Here is a 20909-nt window from a genome sequence, read left to right as displayed (position 1 = left end):
AGTTCCTAGAACATAGTAGGTGCTTAATAAATATTTGCTTGTTGATCGAATAAAAAGGATGAAGGGCAAAGAGACCAGTAGCAGCTTTGATGTAATGGTCTGTTTCTAGCTCCTAGCATTTTAATATCTGAGTCTGGAAGAGGGCAGGGAAGCAGGAGTTTGTATAGTGTCCCAGGGACCATCTGATCCCTGAGGATCCCCCAGAACCGGCTTCAAAGTCATAAGGTTTGAGCATGGGATTGGAGGTTCTTAGAATCTTAGATCCGGCGCTGGAATCACCCTGTGGAAAGGATGCTAGCTCAGGAAACTGAGGCAAACAGGATTATATAGTAGTAAGTATCTGAGGTCAGAATTGAACTCAATTGATGGTAATCTTCCCGACTCTGCACTTTGTGCTCTGTGCACTACGGTGCCCTCTAGCTGCCCTGGAATCCAGAGAACTAAGTTTAAAGATCATACCCATGTAAGTAGCCAGCATCAAAGGTGTGATTTCAGCCCCAATTCTCTAACTGCTGAGCTAATGATGTTTCCTTCACACCGTCTCTAGGGAAGACTCTGCAGGGATTGCCATCTTTGTGATACATCATGACATTAAGTCCTAGGGCACTATCTCTAAACATTTCCACCCAATTAAATTTACACCAATAAAGATGTTGCTTAAGTGCTAAGAAGAAAGGCTTGTTCTTTTTAGCCAAAGGAAAATGACCCCCTGGCTCCTGAGATACAGAGACACCCATTGACATGAGCAAGGAAAGAATGGGCTTCTTCATCTGAATTTGTCATCTCTGATTTTTGAACAGGTAGTCTTTGTAAAAGCATCACCCCGGAGGTGTTACCCATCTACCCAAATGACCAGCAAATTCTAAAGACAGGGAGAGCACCTGGATTCAAATTCTCATCTCTGATTCTTATTACTGGTGTGAAATTGGATAGATCACTTAATAGCCCTGGGCCTCAGTTGCCTCATCTGGACCAGATGGTCTCTGAGGTTCCTTTTAGCTCAAGATAATAATAATAATATCACTTACTATATGCCAGGTATCAAAGCTGTGCATACCCTTTGATCCAGCAGTGTTCTCTACTGAGGCATTATAAAAAAGGGAAAAAAACCTATGTGTGCAAAAATGTTTGTAGCAGCACTTTTTGTAGTGGCAAGGAACTGGAAACTGAGTGATTGCCCATCAGATGGGGAATGGCTGAATAAGTTATGGTACATGAATGTTATGGAATATTATTGTTCCATAAGAAATGATCAGCAGGATGGTTTCAGAAAATCCTGGAGAGACTTACAGGAACTGATGTTAAGTGAAGTGAGTAGGACTAAGAGAACATTGTACACAGCAACAAGAGGATTATGTGATGAGCAATTCTGATGGACGTGACTCTTCAGCAATGAAGTGATTTGGGCTAATTCCAATAGACTCATGATGGAGCGAGCCATTTGCCTCCGGAGTCCTCTATGAGGACTGAATGTGAATCACAACATATAATTTTCATCGTTTTTATTGATGTCATCTGTTTTGTTTCTTTCTCATCCTCTCCTTTTGATCTGATTTTTCTTGTGCAGCATGATAAATATAGAGATATGTTTAGAAGAATTGCACATGGTTAACCTGTATTGGATTACTTGTTGTCTAGGGGAGGGGGAGATGGGGAGGAAGAAAAATTTGGAATACAAAGTTTTGCAAGGGTAAATGTTGAAAACTATTTTTGCATGTAGTTTGCATGTAGTTTGAAAAACAAGAAGCTATTACCATTAAAAATATGCCTATATACCAGGCATGATGTAAAGCATTTTAAAATCATCTCATTTGATGCTCACAACAACCTTGAGATATAAGTGCTATTATTATCCCCATTTCCAGATGAGGAAACTGAAGCAAACAGAAGTTACTTGTCCAAGCCCTATAGCTAATAGGTGTTTGAGGACAGATTTGAACTCAGACCTTCCTGACTCCAGGTATGAATTTTATCTCTGTTCTTATGCACTTTATGTGAATTCTGGCCACTCAACACTTCTCTATAACAGCTGTTTTGATTTCAGTTTCTCTTTATACTCTTAAAATTATTGAGGGTTCCCATTCAAAGAGCTTTTGTTTATGTGGGTTATATCTATCCATGTTTATTATATTAGAAATTATTGTATTATTGTAAAAATATGACCTTGTAGATTGCATGAAAAGATCCCTATGATCCTGGACCATATTTGGAGAATTTCTCCTCTAATTTTAAATAATTCTGATCCCAACTTTTTGCTAAAGATGACTTCTTTGCAGGGCAATGGAGCGGTGGTGTGATGGTGATCATAGAATCTCGGAGGTGGAAGTACCAAGAGATCATCTTGGTAGAGGGTGGTAGATTTAGGGTTGTGAGGGACTTTACAAGTTATCTAGTGGACACCTCCCCTTCTCCTCTTTAAGAGATCAGAGAAGTATAAGATGATTTGCTCCAAGTCACATCGGTAGAAATTGACAGAATTGAAATTTGAACCCAGGACCTCTGAGTCCAAAGACAGGGTTCTTTCCAAGAACCATCCTCTCGAACCATACTCTCTCTACTGAATAAAAGTCTGCTCTGCAACATATATGCCAAGGCATCATTTAACCTCTGTGTTAACACTTCCGGTGACAAGGAACTCATCACTTACCTGCCATGGGTCCATTCCATATTCATTATGATTTTTGGAAAATTTTCCTACATGAACCTTAGTTTTGCCCTCTAAGGACAAGCAGAAGAGGCTTAAAGAGTTAAATATGGGCTCTCTTCAATAATGGGATGATTCAAACCCATTCCAATTGTTCAGTGATGAAGAGAGCCATCTATGTCCAGAGAGAGGATCGTGGGAACTGAGTGTCGACCACGATATAGCATTTTCACTCTTTTTGGTGTTGTTTGCTTGCATCTTATTTTGCTTCTCTCTCTCTCTCTCTCTCTCTCTCTCTCTCTCTCTCTCTCTCTCCTGGTTTGATTTAATTTTTCTTGTGCGGCATGATAATTGTATAAATATGGATCCATATGTTGAATTTAATATATATTTCTACCATGTTTAACATATCTTGGACTACTTGCCATCTGAAGGAGGGCATGAGAAAGAGGGGCAAATTGGAATACAAGATTTTTTTTCTGAGGCAATTGGGGTTACTCAGGGTCACACAGCCAGGAAGTATTAAGTGTCTGAGGCCAAATTTGAACTCAGTTCCTCCTAACTTCAGGGCTGGTGCTCTGTCCACTACACCAACTAGCTGCCCCTAGAATATAAGATTTTGAGGGCTGATGTTGAAGAATTGTCCATGCATATGTTTTGAAAATTAAAAAACTTTAATTTTTTAAAAAAAGAGTTAAACATGACTGAAAATGAACAACAGCAAATTATTGCTATTATAATAAAATAATTCAAAATACATTCAATTCAGGTTTAAATAAATGCAAAAATAATTTTAAAAATTCAAATAAAAATCTTATCAAAACTATAGATCTGGAAAGGATCTCAGAAGCCATCTGATTAAACTCACTGATGTTACAGATGAAGAAAATTGAGGTCCAAGGAGCTTGAAGGACCTGTTAAGGTCAAGTAGTAGATACCAGTAGACAATATACCCACCTCCTTCCTTTCAGTAAAGAAGTGGGGGATTGGGGGCACAGGATATTGCATATACTGTCAAATACGGTCATCACATTGATTACTTTTGCTTAACTATGTCAATTTACTACAAAGGGAAGCTACAGAGATTCTTGGTGGAGAGGGTAAATCTGGACTTTACTGATATAAAAATGAAAGGCATTAACAAAACATGAATTTTTGAAAAATTAGAAATAAATGTTGTTTTGATGAATCGGTCAATTTAAAAACATCTATCCAGTGTTTGCCTTATGTCAGGCACTGGACCGGCCTCAAGGCACATCCATACCATCACAATGAGTTCTCTTACCGGCTATGCAGGAGGTCTTTCTTGAGGTTTGTGATTTCCTTCTCCATGTACCTAAAGCTCTGTCCAGGTGCTGAACTACCCTAATGTGAAACCATCAGAATGAATAAGGAAAAAAAAGAGACATCTGAGTAAATATATCAGCTGAACCTCGATTATCACTGTCTCAGGCTTAAATTCTGTATTTAAAACAGTATAAATGACCCCAATCCTTTGTTATAACCTTCACAGAGTCTCCACCCTTCCCCATGTCTATCCAAATGGTAAATAGTCTCTGCACCAAGGGTCTCTATTGAATATATTTATTTAATTTATTTAAAAATCCATTTATTTAAAAATCACAAGATTTGACAACAGACTAGACTTGTTGTATGAGTGCAGGTGAGGGGTCAAGGAAGATAAACTGAGGTTTCCTAGGTGATGGGAGGATGATGGTATCTTCAACTGTAAAGATAAAGTTTTGAGGAGGGGAGAATTTTGCGGGGAAGATAGAAGGAATGAATTCTGTTTTGAAAATGCTGAATTTGAAATACCAAATTTGGGATGTCAAAAGGCTGTTAATGATATAGGACTAGGGTTTAGGAGAGAGACTGAGGCTCTAATTGGTATCTCTATGGAGATGGGAGCTGGTAAGATCACCAAGGTCAGAATATTGAGGGAGAAGATAAAGAAGGAGGGAGAAGATAAAGAACTCCAGGACTGAGCTTTGGGAGACACCCCCAGTTAGTGGCATGACCTATCTGAAGTTCAGAAAAGAAGATCAAAAAAATAGTTAGAAAAGTAGGATGAGAACTAGGAGAGAGCAATGTCATGGAGACCCCGAGAAGAAAGAATCGATAAGAATGTGGTTGATGGTGTTAAAAGCTTCTGAGAGGTACTTTAAAATAGTGTTGAGAGAAGGCCATTGGACTTGGCCATTAAAGTAATTGCTAAGTTTGGAGAGTGCTGTTTCAATTGAATGATGGTGTTGGCTGACTGACACACTTAATAAATTGGCATAGGGTTATGACCTGTGATTCACTGGTACAGGTATATCCTCCAGATGAGCAAACTACCTTTACCAAAGCAGATGGTCTACCCTCTCAGCAATATAGTTTCAATTAAGAGTTTTAGAGTTTCCTAGAACTCAGCTTCTTAAACTTGTTAGTATGACCCCATCTGGATCTCAAAACTGAATGTGTGGATACCAGAATAAGAATTTATTATCAGTAAATGTTTATTTGTATATCTGTTTTATATACCTATGTACACAGGGTCACATAAAAATTCCCTGGGTGAAAAGGTCTCAAGTGGAAAAAGTTTAAGAAGCCAGATCTAGAGCATTGGGATGTTGAGGTTCCTAGGTCTCACAGTCATTTTGTATCAGTGGTGGGACTTGAACCTAGGTCTTCTAGGCCTCCAGGTTAGGGCTCTCTCTCCTTCTTCCTCTTCTCCCTGTCCCTGTTTCTGTCCCTTTTCCTTTCCCCCTTCTCCTCTTCTCTCTCTCTCTCCCTTCTCTCTCTTCCTCTTCTCCCTCTCCCTCCCCCCCTCTCAATTACATCATACAGAGTAATTTTAGATGACTAAAAATGAATGAACGACATAATAAGCACACACAGAGAGTGGGCTTTGGAGTCAGGAAGATCTAAGTTTGAGACACCAACTGCTGTGTGACCATAGACAAATCACTTAACTTCTCAGTGCTCTAGGCAGCACTTTAAGAATGTAAATTGTCAGAACAACATTGAACACATAATATTGTGTGATGATCAACTATGATAGACTTAGCTCTTCTCCACAATACAATGATCCAAAATTATTACAAAAGATACATGAAGGAAAATACCATTCACATTCAAAGAAAGAACTATGGAGTCTGAATAGCAATCAAAGTGTAATATTTTCACTTTTTTTCTTTTTTTGTTTTTTTCTTTTTGTTCTGATTGTTCTTTCACAACATGACTAATGTAGAAGTATATTCAAAATATGTATAACCTATATCAGATTGCTTGCTGACTTGGGGAGGAAGGGACAAAAAAATTAGGAACTCAAAATCTTATTAAAATGAATATTGAAATGATCTTTACATGTAATTGGAAAAATATGACTAAGTGAAAAAACTAAAACAAATAAGAAAGGAAATCCTAAGAAATAAAGAATATAGAATGGTTGGAACATAAAAAGAAAAAGAATGTAAGTTTCAGGAGAGCAGTTGTATTGGTTTCTCCATTGAGAATTCCCTACAATAAAGGCTTGACCCCAGTTACCCTTTCCCTTCTCCCAGAAAAGGTGCCATGTAAATGTTTGTTGTTATTCTGATGCTGTCTCTTGATTCATCCCAAGGTATTTCCACTGGGAAATGGCCAGGCACCCACTTCTGCCCTACTTAGGGGCTTTGCTGTCAATGCTTTTCCTTATCTATACCAGGACAGATTTCCTGATGGCGATGCTCACTTATTGGACCCACAGATATCAATGAGACCTAATTGGCTGCTATCTTTTGATAATAAAAGCAGTTTTTTTAGTCCCATATTTTCAGGAACTATTCTCTAGATTTTCTTTCTTCTAAACTAATTCCTCTATAATGAGACTTAACTGGATTTTTTTTTAATAAAGAGAAATGCCAAGAATTAAGTGTTGGGAATGTTCATTAATAGAAAGTAGAGAAAGCTACTATTCAAAAACTGTTTAAATGTGGAGGGTTGATGAGATACAACTGAGAACTATGATCTATAAGTCTGGGGAGATCCATACTTGGATCTCCTGTGGCCACATTGATCTGTAAAATGTACTATATCTGTGGAACACTATCTATATTGTGAGACTTAATCGATGGCAGATAGATGGCATGGTGGAAGAGTATTCTAGGAAGTCAAGTTCAAATCCAGCTCCAGACCCTTATTATCTAAATGCCTACCTCTCTGTGCCTCATTCCCCTCCTTTGTAAAATGAAGGGATTGGGATAAATGACCTCTAAGATCCCTTTTAGCTTTTAATCTAAGATCTAACGTGTTGGTTAATTATACCAAATTGCCTTCCTAACTCCCCCCTTTATTTTTTATCCTTTACCGAAGATTATAGTGGAGGTGAATGGGTGAAGGAGGGGTTGGGATATAGGTGGAGATGAAAGTGAAACAAAACCAAAAAATTGTAATAAAGTTGAAATAGTTAAAAATAAAAGAGGCAAATTTCTTGTTTTTAAAGTACTGCTGCTCTGGGTCTTCTAAGTGGAAAATGGAAGTGAGGTCTCAAGAGCTAAAGGGTGGCTGCATCCTACCCTTTTCCAAGCTGTGTTACTAGGAAAATAGATGCCAATTAGAACCACTTTAAGGCTGGCAGAGAACTTTCAGTGGAGCTTCATAGCCGTTGTAAGGGGGAGGAAGTGCATGTTTAACTCTGAAAAGAGAAGACTCAGGGGGGATCAGGATCATGGTCTCCTGTTGGCCGTCTTCCTAGCTCAAGGAAGAGGAATTAGCTGTGTTCTGCTGGCCTTAGAGAGCAGAGCAAGAAGCTATCAGAAAACAGGAAAGTTTTAGGCTTATTGTCAGGAAAACTGACAGAACAAGAGGAGCTGTCCAGTACTGAAATAGGCTGTCTTGAGACTTAGCCTGGCCCCCCTTACTGGAAGACCTCAAGTGCAAGCAGTCTGCTTTGCTGGAAGATACCTTAAAACATCATCTAGGCTAACCTTTGAAGATGATGAAACTGAGGACAGGGAAGTCAAATGCCACCAAATCAGAAAGTCATTTAAGTCCAACCAAGACCTGTGTGATTCTGGGCAAGTCACTTCGATTCTGTCCCATTTTCTTCAAGAAAAAAGGAGATAATAATAGCACCTACTTTTCAGATTTATTATGGCGATCATATGAGATATTTGTAAAGTGCCTGGCACAAGGCTTGGCACATGATAAGTGCTTAATAAATGCTTTTTTCCTGCCTTCTGCTTCTAAATCTATGATCCTTTACTGTCATTGTAGAAAGTACAAAGAGGAAGATTTGTTTGGGGCAAGAAATATCTTAGCAAATGAGTGCTTTGCTAAGGTGGCCCTGGCTGTCTCTGGAGGAGATGCAGCGCCCCCCCTGTCCCTGGAAATCTTCAGAATCTGGGTGACCCCACATCAGGCAAGCTATACGGAGAATATTTGTTCATGTCTTGGTTGCACTTAAATAACTTGGAGCTTGTTGTGAGTCTATGAAGACATTTGACTTCCCTGTTCTCAGTTTCATCATCTTCAAAGGTTAGCCTAGATGATTTCTAGATAAGGTACCTTTACAGCTCCAAATCTTCTGAGCTTTTCCAGAAACTCACAGAATTGTGACAAATTTTCAAGTTTTGGTTAATTCTGACAAATGGTTTAAGGATAGATGAATGTATGTGGGAGTTAGGTATTATAAATGATGTCTACTGACCATCTTTGGCCTTAGACCAAAAATCCAGGAAGCTGGGAATCAATATATCCATGGTTTTGTGTGGGACATGCATGATGAGATAACTGGATAAGTTCCTTTGGAGTATATCTACAATTCATAGGATCAGGATCTTAAATTCTTCCAGGCACAGCAAACTGGAATTCTGGGCTTAGAAAGCTAGAAAACCTAGATGCAAATCTTATTTTTTAAGTTCACTAGCTATGTAACTCATGAGCTCTGTGAGTTTTAAGAAGCTCTGTGAAGCTTATTGACTAAGATATAGATCTGAGCACATTAAGAATGGCATTCGATAGTGGTATGCTATATATATATATGCTATATATATATATATATATATATATATATATATTGCAGATCCCTTGCCATGTTCATTGTTTCTATGACTGCAATTATAACACCCTTTTCTATGGCACTTTATGGCATGAGAAAACTTTTTCTTCATAACAACTCTGTAACCTAGCTTGTACAAACATTATTCTACCCATCTCTTGGATGAGGAAATAGAGGGGTGAAATCATTTTCCAAGAGGATCATATTTCTAGTAAACATTAGAGTTAGAACTTAAAATTCAAAGCTTTTTCTATTAACTCCTAGTTAGCTAGTTAACTGATAGATAGATGGATGGGTAGATAGATGAACAGATGGTCAGCTGAATGTATGGATTATAGATAACTAGTTATTTCTTTACCTACAGTGGATAAAAAGATAACTAGCTAATAGGATGGATGGGTAGATAAATAGAAAGATGGATGGATCTGGGAGAGATAGAAAGAGAAAGACAGGAAGAGATGGGTTAGGTTTTATGCTAGGTGGTTCAGTGATTAGAGTGCTGTACTTGGAGTCAGAAAGACCTGAATTCAAATTAGCCTCAGACTAGCTGTGTGACTGGGTAAGCCAGTTTGCCTCTGTTTCCTCAATAATAAAGTGGGGATAATAACAGCATTTCTCTCACAGGGTTGTTATGAGGATTAAATAAGATAATATTTGTTAAGCACTTAGCACAATGCTTGGCCCATAGTACAGGAGGCATAAATGCTAGATTGTTGTTTAGTAGTTTCTGACTCTTTGTGACCCCATTTGAGATTTTCTCAGCAGAGATATTGTTGTGATTTGCCATTTCCTTCTCCATCTCATTTTACAGATGAGGAAACTGAGATAAATAAGATTAAGTGACTTGCCCAGAGTCATGCCACTAAGTGTTTGAGGCTGGATTTGAACTCAAGAAGATAAGTCTTCCTGACTCTAAGCCCAGCACTCTGCACACTTTGGTGTCACCTAGCCTCCCTAATTACTTTATTATGATGACCACAATTCTCTGCCAGGCATTGTTTTAAGAGCTCAAATAAACACAATGAAAATGACCAGTCTTAACACTACTGATGAGCACAAATGCGTTACTTCTCATCTGAGCATTTTAAGAACAGCATTTGATAGTGATTTGCTTTTAAAAATGGTAGCCCAAATGGGTTACACACGTTCTTAAAGATTTAACTTAAATAATAGTCTGGTTTTAGAATGGTATATGAGACCAACTGAGGTTAAATGGATTAGCTGTCGGGTCACACAACCAATAAGTGTCAAAAGGAGGATTGGAAATCAGATTTCTCTGATTCAGAGTCCAGTATGCTATTCCTTATGCTACCAGCCTGTCTGGAGTCAGCACACACCTTATGAAGGTGTGAATATTGTTCGTTTTTCCAATTTACATAGACATGGATGTAAAACTCAAGGCACTGCCGTTTTAAAAGACCATTTAAGTTACCATAAAATTAACTTTAAAACAGGACATACTGCCTCACTTTATTCTTATAGAGGGAGTCCAGGAAAACTCAAAGCTCCTTTGCTTTTTCCTCTTACTCTGCTCCTGACTCCAGTTCTCTTCTCTGTGTTGTCTGCTCCTATTAGAAGGTAACCTCGTTGCCTTCTCCTTGAGGACAGAGGACAGAGACTAATTTTTTGGCTTATAATGAGAAAATAAAGTTGGCCCTCCCAGGTATCACACCTATTCCTCTCCCCTCTTCAGTTCAATTCAATTCAATGAATGCAACTCAATACAATATTAGATCTGTCATGTACTATCTGTGTGATCTTGGAAAAATCACTTAACATTTGTGACTTAAAATTCTTCATATTTGAAACAAAGGAGATGGATTCAATGTTCTCTAAGGATCAAATCTTATGATTCTATTCATAACTCTTCTTGAAACAACGGGGCGGGGGGCGATTCTCCCTAAATGGGGCCCAAAAGAAGCCTTTAGAAACTTTGCCCCATAACATTCTGAAAAATGGACCTGCTGCTGGGGTATCAGGGAAGGCAGGTTTCAACGAATCCCCACCCAACACAGCCCCATGGATAAGCCTGCAGATTTTAATATAAGACACAAAAGAAATGTTTCTTTGGCTTACGTCTGTGATTTTAGTCTTTGCCTTTTCCACATCCTTTGGACTTATAGCGAAGCTTTCATTCTTGGTAATCTGGAAAGAAAATAAGATGCATAAACAACAATCTCGGCCATGAATAATGAGTGAGTCAGAGAAGGGGTATTAAAATTGATTAAATCAATTCACTATGACAACCTAACTCAACTCAGTAAGCACTTGCTGAGTACTCCCTATATCAGTGTAGATGCTTTTGGTGCTGGGGAATCAAAGGTGAAAAGGAAAGTGTTTCTGCCCTCATGACACCCAGGAGATACAATATGCACATAAACAAATAAATACAAATACAAAGTAATCTTTAGGAGGTTTAAAGCACTGAGGAGTTAGGGATCAAAAAAGTCCTGATGTAGATAATAGTTCCTGAGCTGAGCATTGAAGGGAGTAAAAAATTTTAGAAGGTGGATGTGAAGAGAAAGAATATTCCAGGTACAGGAGAAGGCTTATGAAAGTGCACAGAGGTGGAAGATGGGAGCTATATACAGAGAATAGCTTACAATATGAAGTAAGACTGAAAAGATAGAAGAGAGTAAGATTGACGAGGGCTTTGTATATCAGGCTTAGGATTTTATATTTTATGTAAATTTATGTATTTAGAGCTAATTGCTATTGTTTAGTTACGTCCAACACCTTGTGACCTCTTTTTGGAGTTTTCTTGGCAGATACTCCAGTGATTTGCCCTTTCCTTTCTCATTTGACAAATGAGGAAATGGAGGTAAACAAGGTAAAGTGACTTACTAACCCTAAATTCCTGACCCTGTCCAAAAAAAAGATAGATCTGGCTCCAGCACACTTCTTAAAATATCCCTCTGGTCATTAGAACCTTATATGAATGGTATCAGAATGTTAACATATTGTGGAACTCTCTTGCTTTTTATATTTGTAACTTGGTATAGTTCCTGACACAGTAAATGCATTTTCATTCATTCATTTCATTTCATTCATTCATTCATTCATCAATCAAGTCTAATGGGAAATTTAAATGTTTTGTGTTTCTGATATATTTTTAAAAAACACCTGTAAATCCATCTGATGTTATCCATTTTCTGCGGTGGGTGAAATAAGATTCATATTCCAAACCTAAAATCCATTGTGTGCTCACACAGAAATTGGGGTAATGTTACCTACTTTTGGGGAACCCTAGACTTGAGCTATACCTAAGGTTTATTAATATTTCCCTAGAAATATTTTTACTTGGAATGGAGAATAAAGCTCTATAGACAAAACTATCTCCTTTGAGATCAAGCTGTCAGAATTGGATCTGGTTTGTGAGATCCCAGAGTCCTTAGGAGGTAGGCCCAGGACTTAGGCTAGGACCCATGTGCATCCTCTATTGATCCAATTCTTTCCATTTCTTCCTCTCCTATATGACCCTTGTCCATTTCCCCCTGATATTCACCATGGCAGTTGTCACTAAGTGGACTGGTGCATTAAGGGCCTTCCTTTAGCTCTTTGGACCTTGCATGGATACAATAAAGTATAGGAGCTGTCTATTCTATCCTTCCTTCCTCTCTCTCTTTCTTTCTCCCTCCCTCCTTTCCCCCTTTTTCTTTTTTCCTTTCTCGTTTCCTTTGTCCTTTCCTTTCTATTTTGCTTCCCTCTTTTTCCCCTCGCACTCTTCCTTTCTTCCCTCCCTTTCTTCCCTTCCTCCTTTCCTTCCCTTCGTCCCTCTCTCCTTCCCTTGCTTAGTCCCACCCTGCCTCCCTTCTTCCTCTCTTTCTTCCTTCTTTCCTTCCTTCCCCTCCCTCTTCATCTTTTCTTTTCCTCTATCCTACTACTTCCATCTTCTTCCTCTTTTCCCCCTCCCTCCACCTCTCATTATGATACTGGCCGATTCCCCCCACCCCCCAATCATACATTTCTTCACTCGTATCCTTTGCATTATTCTAAAGCACAATTCCCTATTTGTGATGTTCCCAAGGCCAAGAAACTAAATCTTTATTAAATTCCATTTTGCAACTGAAAAAACAATGGCCTGACCAGCAGATGAGAATTTGTCAGTGGCATTGTAGCTTTCCATAATTTTTTTCCCTAGCATTTTATATAAAAACCCTCCACCTCATCCTTTGATACTTAAAAAAATTGAGGGCACTTTCTCGAATAAAATTAATATGGAAATTAATTCCCACTGGATGTATTCAGACTATTACAAACATCAGGGGAACAGCTGGGACCCTTCACTGAGTGCTCTGTTGCTCAGTCTGAGAATGCAGAGCACTTGGAAGGAGTTCATAGAAGACCAACAAAAATGATTAGACAATTTCAGATGTATTGTGTGGAGATGGAAAGGATTTTAACTATTCAGCTTTGCTGGAGAGGAAGGGAAAAAGGAAGGGAGAAAAGGAGAGTGCATGAAAAGAGTGTATGGGTAAATTATGAGAATGAAGCAAGGTGGGAATAATTGCAGAAAAAACAGGACTAAAAGCTGCTGTTTTTCTGAGGCTCTATGATTCCAAAGTACTTTGGGTATATTGTCTTGTTCATTCTCATCATCATCTTTCAAGGTAGAATTGTAGCTGATCTTGGGTTAAGGGGGACCTCAGATGCCATCTAGTCCTACATATGCTCAAATTATGAAAATCCATTTACATTATTCCCCAATCTAGAGATCATTCAGGATCACCATCAAGACTTCCAAAGATAGGGAACTCACTACCAGTTAAGGTAGTCATTCTCAGACTCATAGATTTAGAATTGGAAGGGATATTATTTAGTCTAACTCAATCATTTTACAGGTGAGGCAACTGACGTTCAGACATGTTAAATAACATACCCAAGGTCACATAAGGAGACAAGGACAGAACTGTGATCTCAGCCCACTCCTCTGATTACAAATCCCATAACTTTGAATAATAACTAGCATTTATATAGTGCTTTAAGTTATGCAAAGAGCTTTGTATGCTTTCTAAAGCATAGTGAACCTCACAATGATCCTGGGATGAGGAGTCATTCCTACAGATGAGGAAATAAGGCAGATGGAAGTTAAAGTGACTTGTCCAGGATCAACTAGCCAGTAAGTAAGGCTGGATTATACGCGTCTTCCTGACTCCAGACTCAGAGGGCTATCCATCTAGCTGTCTGATCTATCCTAAGACACAGTAGATCTAAGGACAAAAAGGAAAATAGTCCCTTGTCCTCTGTGTCATGTCAACAAGCATTTATTAAGCACCACTGTATTACAGACAGCATTCTAAATTCTGGGAGCTACTGTATGACAGATACCATTCTAAGTTCTGGGAATACATAGAAACAAACAAAAACTGTTAATGCTTTTGAGGAGCTTAAGCTCTATTGAACACCTCTTTCCCTGCCTCTCCTCATCCCCAGCTCCAAATGACCTTGTATTAACTCTGGATATACTTGTGTTCCTAGGCATATTCTCTGCCCCAGCAAAATGAAAGCATTTTGAGAGCAAAGCCTGCTTCATTTTTGATTTCGCATCCCTCATGTACAGAGTCCACTCTTAATTGGTGCTTATGGATTGATGGATTGCTTGACTGAAAGTGATGAGATTTTTTTTTTGAATCATGTCTCTTATTAGTTGTATGACTTATTTTTTTAATCATGTCTCTTATTAGTTGTATGACTTTGACTAAGTCATTTAACCCAATTGTTCCTCCCTTTGCCACAAAATTATAAATGGGCTCAGTGGTTTCACAGATCCCTTCCAGCTCTGAATCCATGATTTTATGAATCAGTAATAGGTATTTTATTTTATTTATTTTTTTACATTCTTTTTTACTAAAACTTTTTATTTACAAAGCATATGCATGGGTAATTTTTCCAACTTTGACCCTTGCATAACCTTTTGTTCCAAATTTTTCCCTCCTTCCCCCCACCCTCTCTCCCCTAGCTGTCAGGTAGTCCCATACATGTTAAATATGTTGCAATACATGTTAGATCCAATATATGTATACATATTTATACAGTTATCTTATTGCATAAGAAAAATCAGATTGAGAAGGAAGGAAAAGAAAAACTGAGAAAGAAAACAAAATATAAGCAAATAACAGAGAGAATGACATTGCTGTGTTGTGATCCACACTTTGTTCCCGTGGTTCTCTCTCTGGTTATAGATGACTCTCTTCATCACTGCACAAGTAGAACTGGTTTGAATCATCTCATTGTTGAGGAGAGCCATATTCATCAGAACTGATCGTTGTATAGTCTTGTTGTTGCTGTATATAATGATCTCCTGGTTCTGCTCATTTCACTCAGCATCAGTTCATGTAAGTCTCTCCAGGTCTCTCTGAAATCATCCAGCCAATTGTTTCTTACAGAACAATAGTATTCCATAGCATTGACAGACCATAATTTATTCAGCCATTCCCCAACTGATGGGCATCCATTGAGTTTCCAGTTTTTTGCCACTACAAAGAGGGCTGCCACAAATGTTTGTGCACATGTGAATTCCTTTTCCTTTTTTATCTCTTTAGGATATAAGCCCAGTAGAAACCCTGCAGGATCAAAAGGTATGCACAGTTTGACCACTTTTTGAGCATAGTTCCAAATTGCTCTCCAGAATGGTTGGATCCATTCACAGTTCCACCAACAATGTATTAGTGTCTCATTTTCCTTCATCCCCTCAGTGATGAGATTCTTTATGTTGAGTTGGAGTCAATCCTTGTTTGGGCCAATTTCTGCTCTAGCTTGAGATGGTGAATTCCCAATGTGTTTTCTTAGTCCTTGGATGCTGGAGGGCTGAAAGCCCCTCCATCATCAATCTTCATAATAGAGCTCTTGAAACTGTTGGAGATTGCTTTGTCCCTGTTGGTGGTACTTTTTTTTTTTTTTTAAAGATGGGTTGGACTCAATGAAGATGGGTTGGACTCAATGACCTCTAAGGTCCCTTCCATCACTTTGCATATTCCTCTTTAACTTCTGGGAGTCAAGCTGGCAGAAGGAGCCCTTTAGAACTCCCACTTTCTGACCCAGCCTCCCAGGGGAGTATTATATTATTAAGAGAAGGAGAAGGAAGTCAACTTCCCCTCCCCCAAAGGAACAGACGGGGGATTTGTCTAATGGAAAGCTCGGAACTTCAAGTGGAAGTTGCTTCAGATGCAACAAGATTAAGAAAAGAGTAAAAGCTAAGTATGTGGGATCAGTTAATTTCCATTCCCTTTTCAGGGCACAGCTACCCAGCGATTCCTAAAAAAGCTATTATGTCAAGGTCTACAGACATGACATATCTTCCTTCCTTGTGAGAGCAATAGGGAGAGTCACAGAAAAGTGTGTGGAGTGGGGGGTTATGGGAAGTTGGATTGCGATGACTCCATACTTATAAATGTACACTCTTGTTTGTTCAGTTTCACTTTAGTGAATGTAATTTAACTGATTAAGGGACTCCTTCAGGTTAGAAAAAAGAACTATCTGGGAATTAACTAGGAATGGATATAATCCAAAGGAATCATGAGTTATTGTCGATCTCTCTTTACCCCTAGATTTAGAAGGAAACCAGTTAAGGGACTAGGAAGGATGTATAGAAAATGGGGTACATGTGTGGTTTTTGAAGCTCTTAGCTCAAGTTTAGATCACCACCTGGTGGCACTCTTAGATATAGCACCAGTTGTAGTTGCAGTTTGATGCGCCTGTGTGTAGGGTCTGGAGGCTGGGGGTCTACTTAACACTGAAATATTTCTTCCTGTAAAATCCACCCATTCTACCCTACTTATGTCTTCTGGGATCAATGGAACAAATCTTGTTCACATGACAGCCCTTCAAATAAAGTATGATTGCTATCATGTGTGCATCTTACTGAGACCTTTCTCTTTCTATTCCACGATCAATGGCCTGGAGTTATTCCAAATGATTCATTCACTAATTCTTTTTTTTAACAAGTATTTCTTAGGTTCTTGATATGGACAATGTACTGAGCTATTTTACTATACAAAGACCAAATGAAAAACAAGCCCTTGTACTCATGGATTGTACTGGGATATAGGATAGATTTGTTGTTCATTCATTGTTGTGTTCAAGTTTTTGTGATCACATGAACCGTAATACGCAAAACACTTCTGTCCTCCATATCTCCCAAAGTCTGTCCAAGCTCATGTTCATTGCTTTCACAACACTATCCAATCATCCTCTGCCATCCTCTCTTCTCATTTTAATGAATTAACGAATGAATAAATGAAAAAGTATTTTTAAGGTTCTAAGAGCCAAATTAAATACAAGATTATTTGAAGTGAAAGAGAGCATCAGCAAACAGGAGGATTAGGAAAGGATTGCTTTAAACTATGATATTTGAGATAAGCCTTGAAGATTTACATTTTACTTGAAGAGGAGCCTAAAGATTCTAAGCATGAGGGAAGTTTGTACAAATGTATGGTGATGGGAAAATAAAATGCCCAGTTCATAAGAGAGTTAAGTAGCTCGGTTTGTCAGAAATGTAGAATACATGAAGCTGGGTCATATGAGATAAATATGGAAGGGGAGACTGTACACAGACTGACAAGGGCTTTCAAGGTCAAATGAAAGGGTGTGTTTTGTCCTGGAGGTAATAAGAGAGTCACTATAGCTTTGTGAGCAGGGAAGTAACCAACGCAGACCAATGTTTCAAGGGTTATCATGTGGCACATGGTACATGGAACATGCCACATGGTTTCTACTCCCTTTCCCATCATGCACTGTTATCTTTGTTTTATGGATAATCCTCAGAATGTTGCCTGACATACAAACCTGAGGGAAGCTGGGTTTTCACCCAGCTTTTTAAAGTTCCAATGTAGTGTTCCTTCCACATCATTTCCCAATACTGGGCAAGGACGAGTTATAATATATCTGACACCTCCAAGTTTAAAGACTCCATTTGCTACATGAGTAATAAGAGACCAGCATTATTAGTGAATGAAATATGTATATAGAAACAAAACTTTTCTTAGAAATTTTAAAATTCCAGCTATAAACAAATGGGAAAAGCTGAAATATAAATGGTGAAGTTCTTCAAGTGCAGATGACATACTGAGTGCAATGAGCCCAAAGAATGCTAAAATTGCTTTCTCAAAAGATCCATAATGAATGAAAAGATATTGGCCTGATAATCCACACAAGAAAAACCAAGTGGATGAAGAATGTCCATCGCTTAGTTTATCATGCACAGTTGATATATAGACAAACCAATGAGTTTGTCAGTATTTCAGAAGCATGCAGCAAGTGGACAATAGCTGGGTTGAGAAAAGGATTATTGGAAGAGAGTGGGATGGCTCATATTTAAGAAACTGTGAAGAGCTTTTGATGGACCATAAGCAATGGTTCTTAAATGACAATATTCTTTTAATATTGACGTATGGCCGTGAATCATGGAACATCATAATCTCAAGGATGAAATAAAGAAGAAGGTAGAGTTCACTTCTCTGTGTCACAGATATCCCTCAACCAACAAACATTTATCAAGTCACTATTATGTATGTGCCAGAACTCTGATAAGTGTATGTATATATATATATATATATATATATATATATATATATATATATATAACAGAATAGAGAATCAATATATAAATTAAGGTAATTTTGGTGGGAAAACACTAGAAGTGAGAGGTGGTAGAGGAAAGATAAGGGAAGGTCTCAGAATCAATAAATCAATATGCATTTATTAAGCATCTATAATAATGTGCCAGAATTGTACTAGGTGTTAGTGATGCAAAACCAAGGGATGAGACAGTTCTTACTGTCCAAGAGTATAACACTTGAATTGGTTTTGAAGGAAGCTGCAGAATCTTAGGCATAGGGATAATAAGACTGTGTCTTCCAGGGATGTAAGATAACCATTTCAGAGCCACAGTGAGGAGCAATGAGAAGGCTGCTTTGGATCATGGGCATGTGAGAGGAGTGATGTGCAGGAATGTTGGATCCCTTAACCCTGCTGTTTCTTCGTCCGCAAAATGATCTGGAGAAGAAAATGGAAAACTACTCCAGTATGTGCAGGAAGGTTGGAAAGGTAGATCAGAACTAGGTTGGGAGGCTCTTAAACAAACAGAGCAGTCTATTTGTGATACCAGTATTAATGGGAACCACTGGAGCATTTTTTTACTGAGGCAGTTGGGGTTAAGTGACTTGCCCAGGGTCACACAGCTAGTAAGTATTAAGTGTCTGAGGTCGGATTTGAACTCAGGTCCTCCTGACTTCAGAGGTGGTGCTTTATTCACTGTGCCATCCAGCTGCCTCCATGGAACTTTTTGAGTAGGGGAGGGAGGAGAGAAAAGTAACCTGGTCAGGTAGAAACTTATGAAAATCACTTTTGTCAGCTATGTCCCTGATACTAAAATCCCTCTAATACCAATATCCTTTTAAGGTTATCCCATGGCTGTGGTTCATAGAACACCCATCAGCTCTGAGGAATCAAGGTCAAAGACATGATTATTGTAGTCATCCGGTCAAGAAGTGATTCAAAACTTGCATCAAAATGGTGGCCATTTGAATGGAGACAAGAGGACAATGGCAAGAGACATGGAAGTAGAACTAGCAGGTTTAGGCAACTAATGGAACACGTGGAGATGACAAAGAGTTAGGAGTCAAGGATGAGGAGGCTGTGACCAGGGAGTTTTGGAAGGCCCAGGAGAAAAATATTGGCATTTCAAAGACAGGTAAATATGGGCAAGATGTGCAGGTAGAAACCTTACAATCTGGCAGCTGACAGGATATGGAGTTTGATGGAGAGTTAGGAGTCAGGGATGACCCCGAGAGTGTGAACCTTGGAGACTGATGGGTTCATTCACTCAATAGAAATGGCAATGTTTGGATGAGAATAAAAATTAGGGGCTAGGAAAATGCACCCAAGTGTGCTTGCAAGTGGGGTGGATATGGGTAAATTAGCCTCTTGTGCAAGATGGAGTCTTGGGGTGAGTCAGGTATACCTGACGCTCAGTCCTCTGCGGCTTTTTCTTAATGGCCAAAGGTCATGAACTAGCTGCGCCTTATCTTTGCTCATAAAAAAACCAAGCTTACTGCTCCTCGGGGCCTGGGTACCGGTCATGACTTACTGTAAAGAGCTGCCTCAGATTTCAGCTTAGAGAAAGAAAATATCCTCTGCAATTCACCTGATATAATGCACTGGGAGGAAGGCTAAGCCCCTTCCCGACGCCGGTGAGAAACGCTGACATGTGTTTCCATGTTCATAACCTCAGGATGCTGGCCGAGGCATCCTCACACAGGTGAGGAGCAGATGAGGGACTTAGAAGGCAGCATCTCTCCTGGCAGGGGTACCTCTCTAAGCTCAGGTGCGGACTTTTCTGGTCAGAACATGGGCAAACATCTAAGCGGGCATCAGAGAGCACTGCCAGGCTCTCCAGTGGGTGCCTACTGACCACGGCTGGCATATGGCCAGCCCGGCCCGGACCGATCAACCCTTTTCTCTGGCCAAATGAACCAGAGGGAAGGTGTAGCTCACAACATCTCACTAGGCAGAAACAATTTCCACTTCAGCTGGTTTGGACCGCGTTCGAGCTAGCAATTTGGAGATGGAAAGCTCGCTATCTCATTACCACTGTCCTCAGCGAGGAAACAAATAAAACTTGTTGGTGAAAATCTGTGTCTTTGGAAAAACCTGCTGATTACAACTTCCCTCGCAAAACTAAATAGATTTTTGCTTCAAAACAGCTCCATGATACTTAGAGGGCTCCAGCGTGAAGCAAGATTGATGTCAGATAAACAGCATGGTGCAGAATAAGTCTGCAGACGTTAGTCGTTTATTTTCAGGCAGCCGCTCCAGGGTTTCTCCAACACAAAATTCTCAGCTCTGGGGTCAGAGCTGAGCTTCTGCAGAGACATTTCTGTACAGGGGTCTGCAGGCAAAAGAACCTCGCAGGTAGTAGACAGAGTGATGGAGGGCTAAGTGAGCTGCTGCATGAAGGGACCCAAGATACTCGGTTCTGGAGATCTCTGGGACCTGGCAAGGTGGGAGCAAGGCTCCTGCTGCACTCCATTTCTGGTGCCAGTATGCCATCCTCCCAGATGTGTGTCCATAAATATCACGGCTCCGGGGGGCTTAAGGTGGCCACTCAGTAGTGGAATGGTTGAATGGTGTAGTGGACAGAGGGCTGGAGTCAGGAAAAGTCTTCTTCATGAATTCAAATCCAGCCTAGCTGGGTGATCTTGGGCAGATCCCTTAACCCTGCTGTTTCTTCGTCTGCAAAATGAT

The 20909-nt window shown here is 39.4% G+C and overlaps 1 protein-coding gene across 5 annotated transcripts in view; it reads right to left on the bottom strand.

Annotated features, from left to right (window-relative positions):
• The window catches only part of CCDC60 (coiled-coil domain containing 60), a 188979-nt gene that overhangs the window by 91793 nt on the left and 76277 nt on the right, over positions 1-20909 (bottom strand). For 3 of the 5 annotated variants that reach the window (XM_031948697.1, XM_003761181.3, XM_012542557.3), the window contains exons 2-3: positions 10743-10811; positions 3930-4009 (exon numbers count right to left, since the gene is read on the bottom strand). In XM_031948697.1, the coding sequence (XP_031804557.1) occupies positions 3930-4009; positions 10743-10811 (149 nt within the window). The remainder of the gene's footprint in view (positions 1-3929; positions 4010-10742; positions 10812-20909) is intronic. The other 2 variants (XM_031948699.1, XM_031948698.1) reach the window with 1 other exon arrangement.

The sequence above is a fragment of the Sarcophilus harrisii genome, chromosome 1 (assembly GCF_902635505.1).
Source record: "Sarcophilus harrisii chromosome 1, mSarHar1.11, whole genome shotgun sequence".
Classification (NCBI taxonomy): Eukaryota; Metazoa; Chordata; class Mammalia; order Dasyuromorphia; family Dasyuridae; genus Sarcophilus; species Sarcophilus harrisii.
Note: the sequence above shows the minus strand (reverse complement) of the source record. Positions and strands in the feature narration are given on the sequence as shown.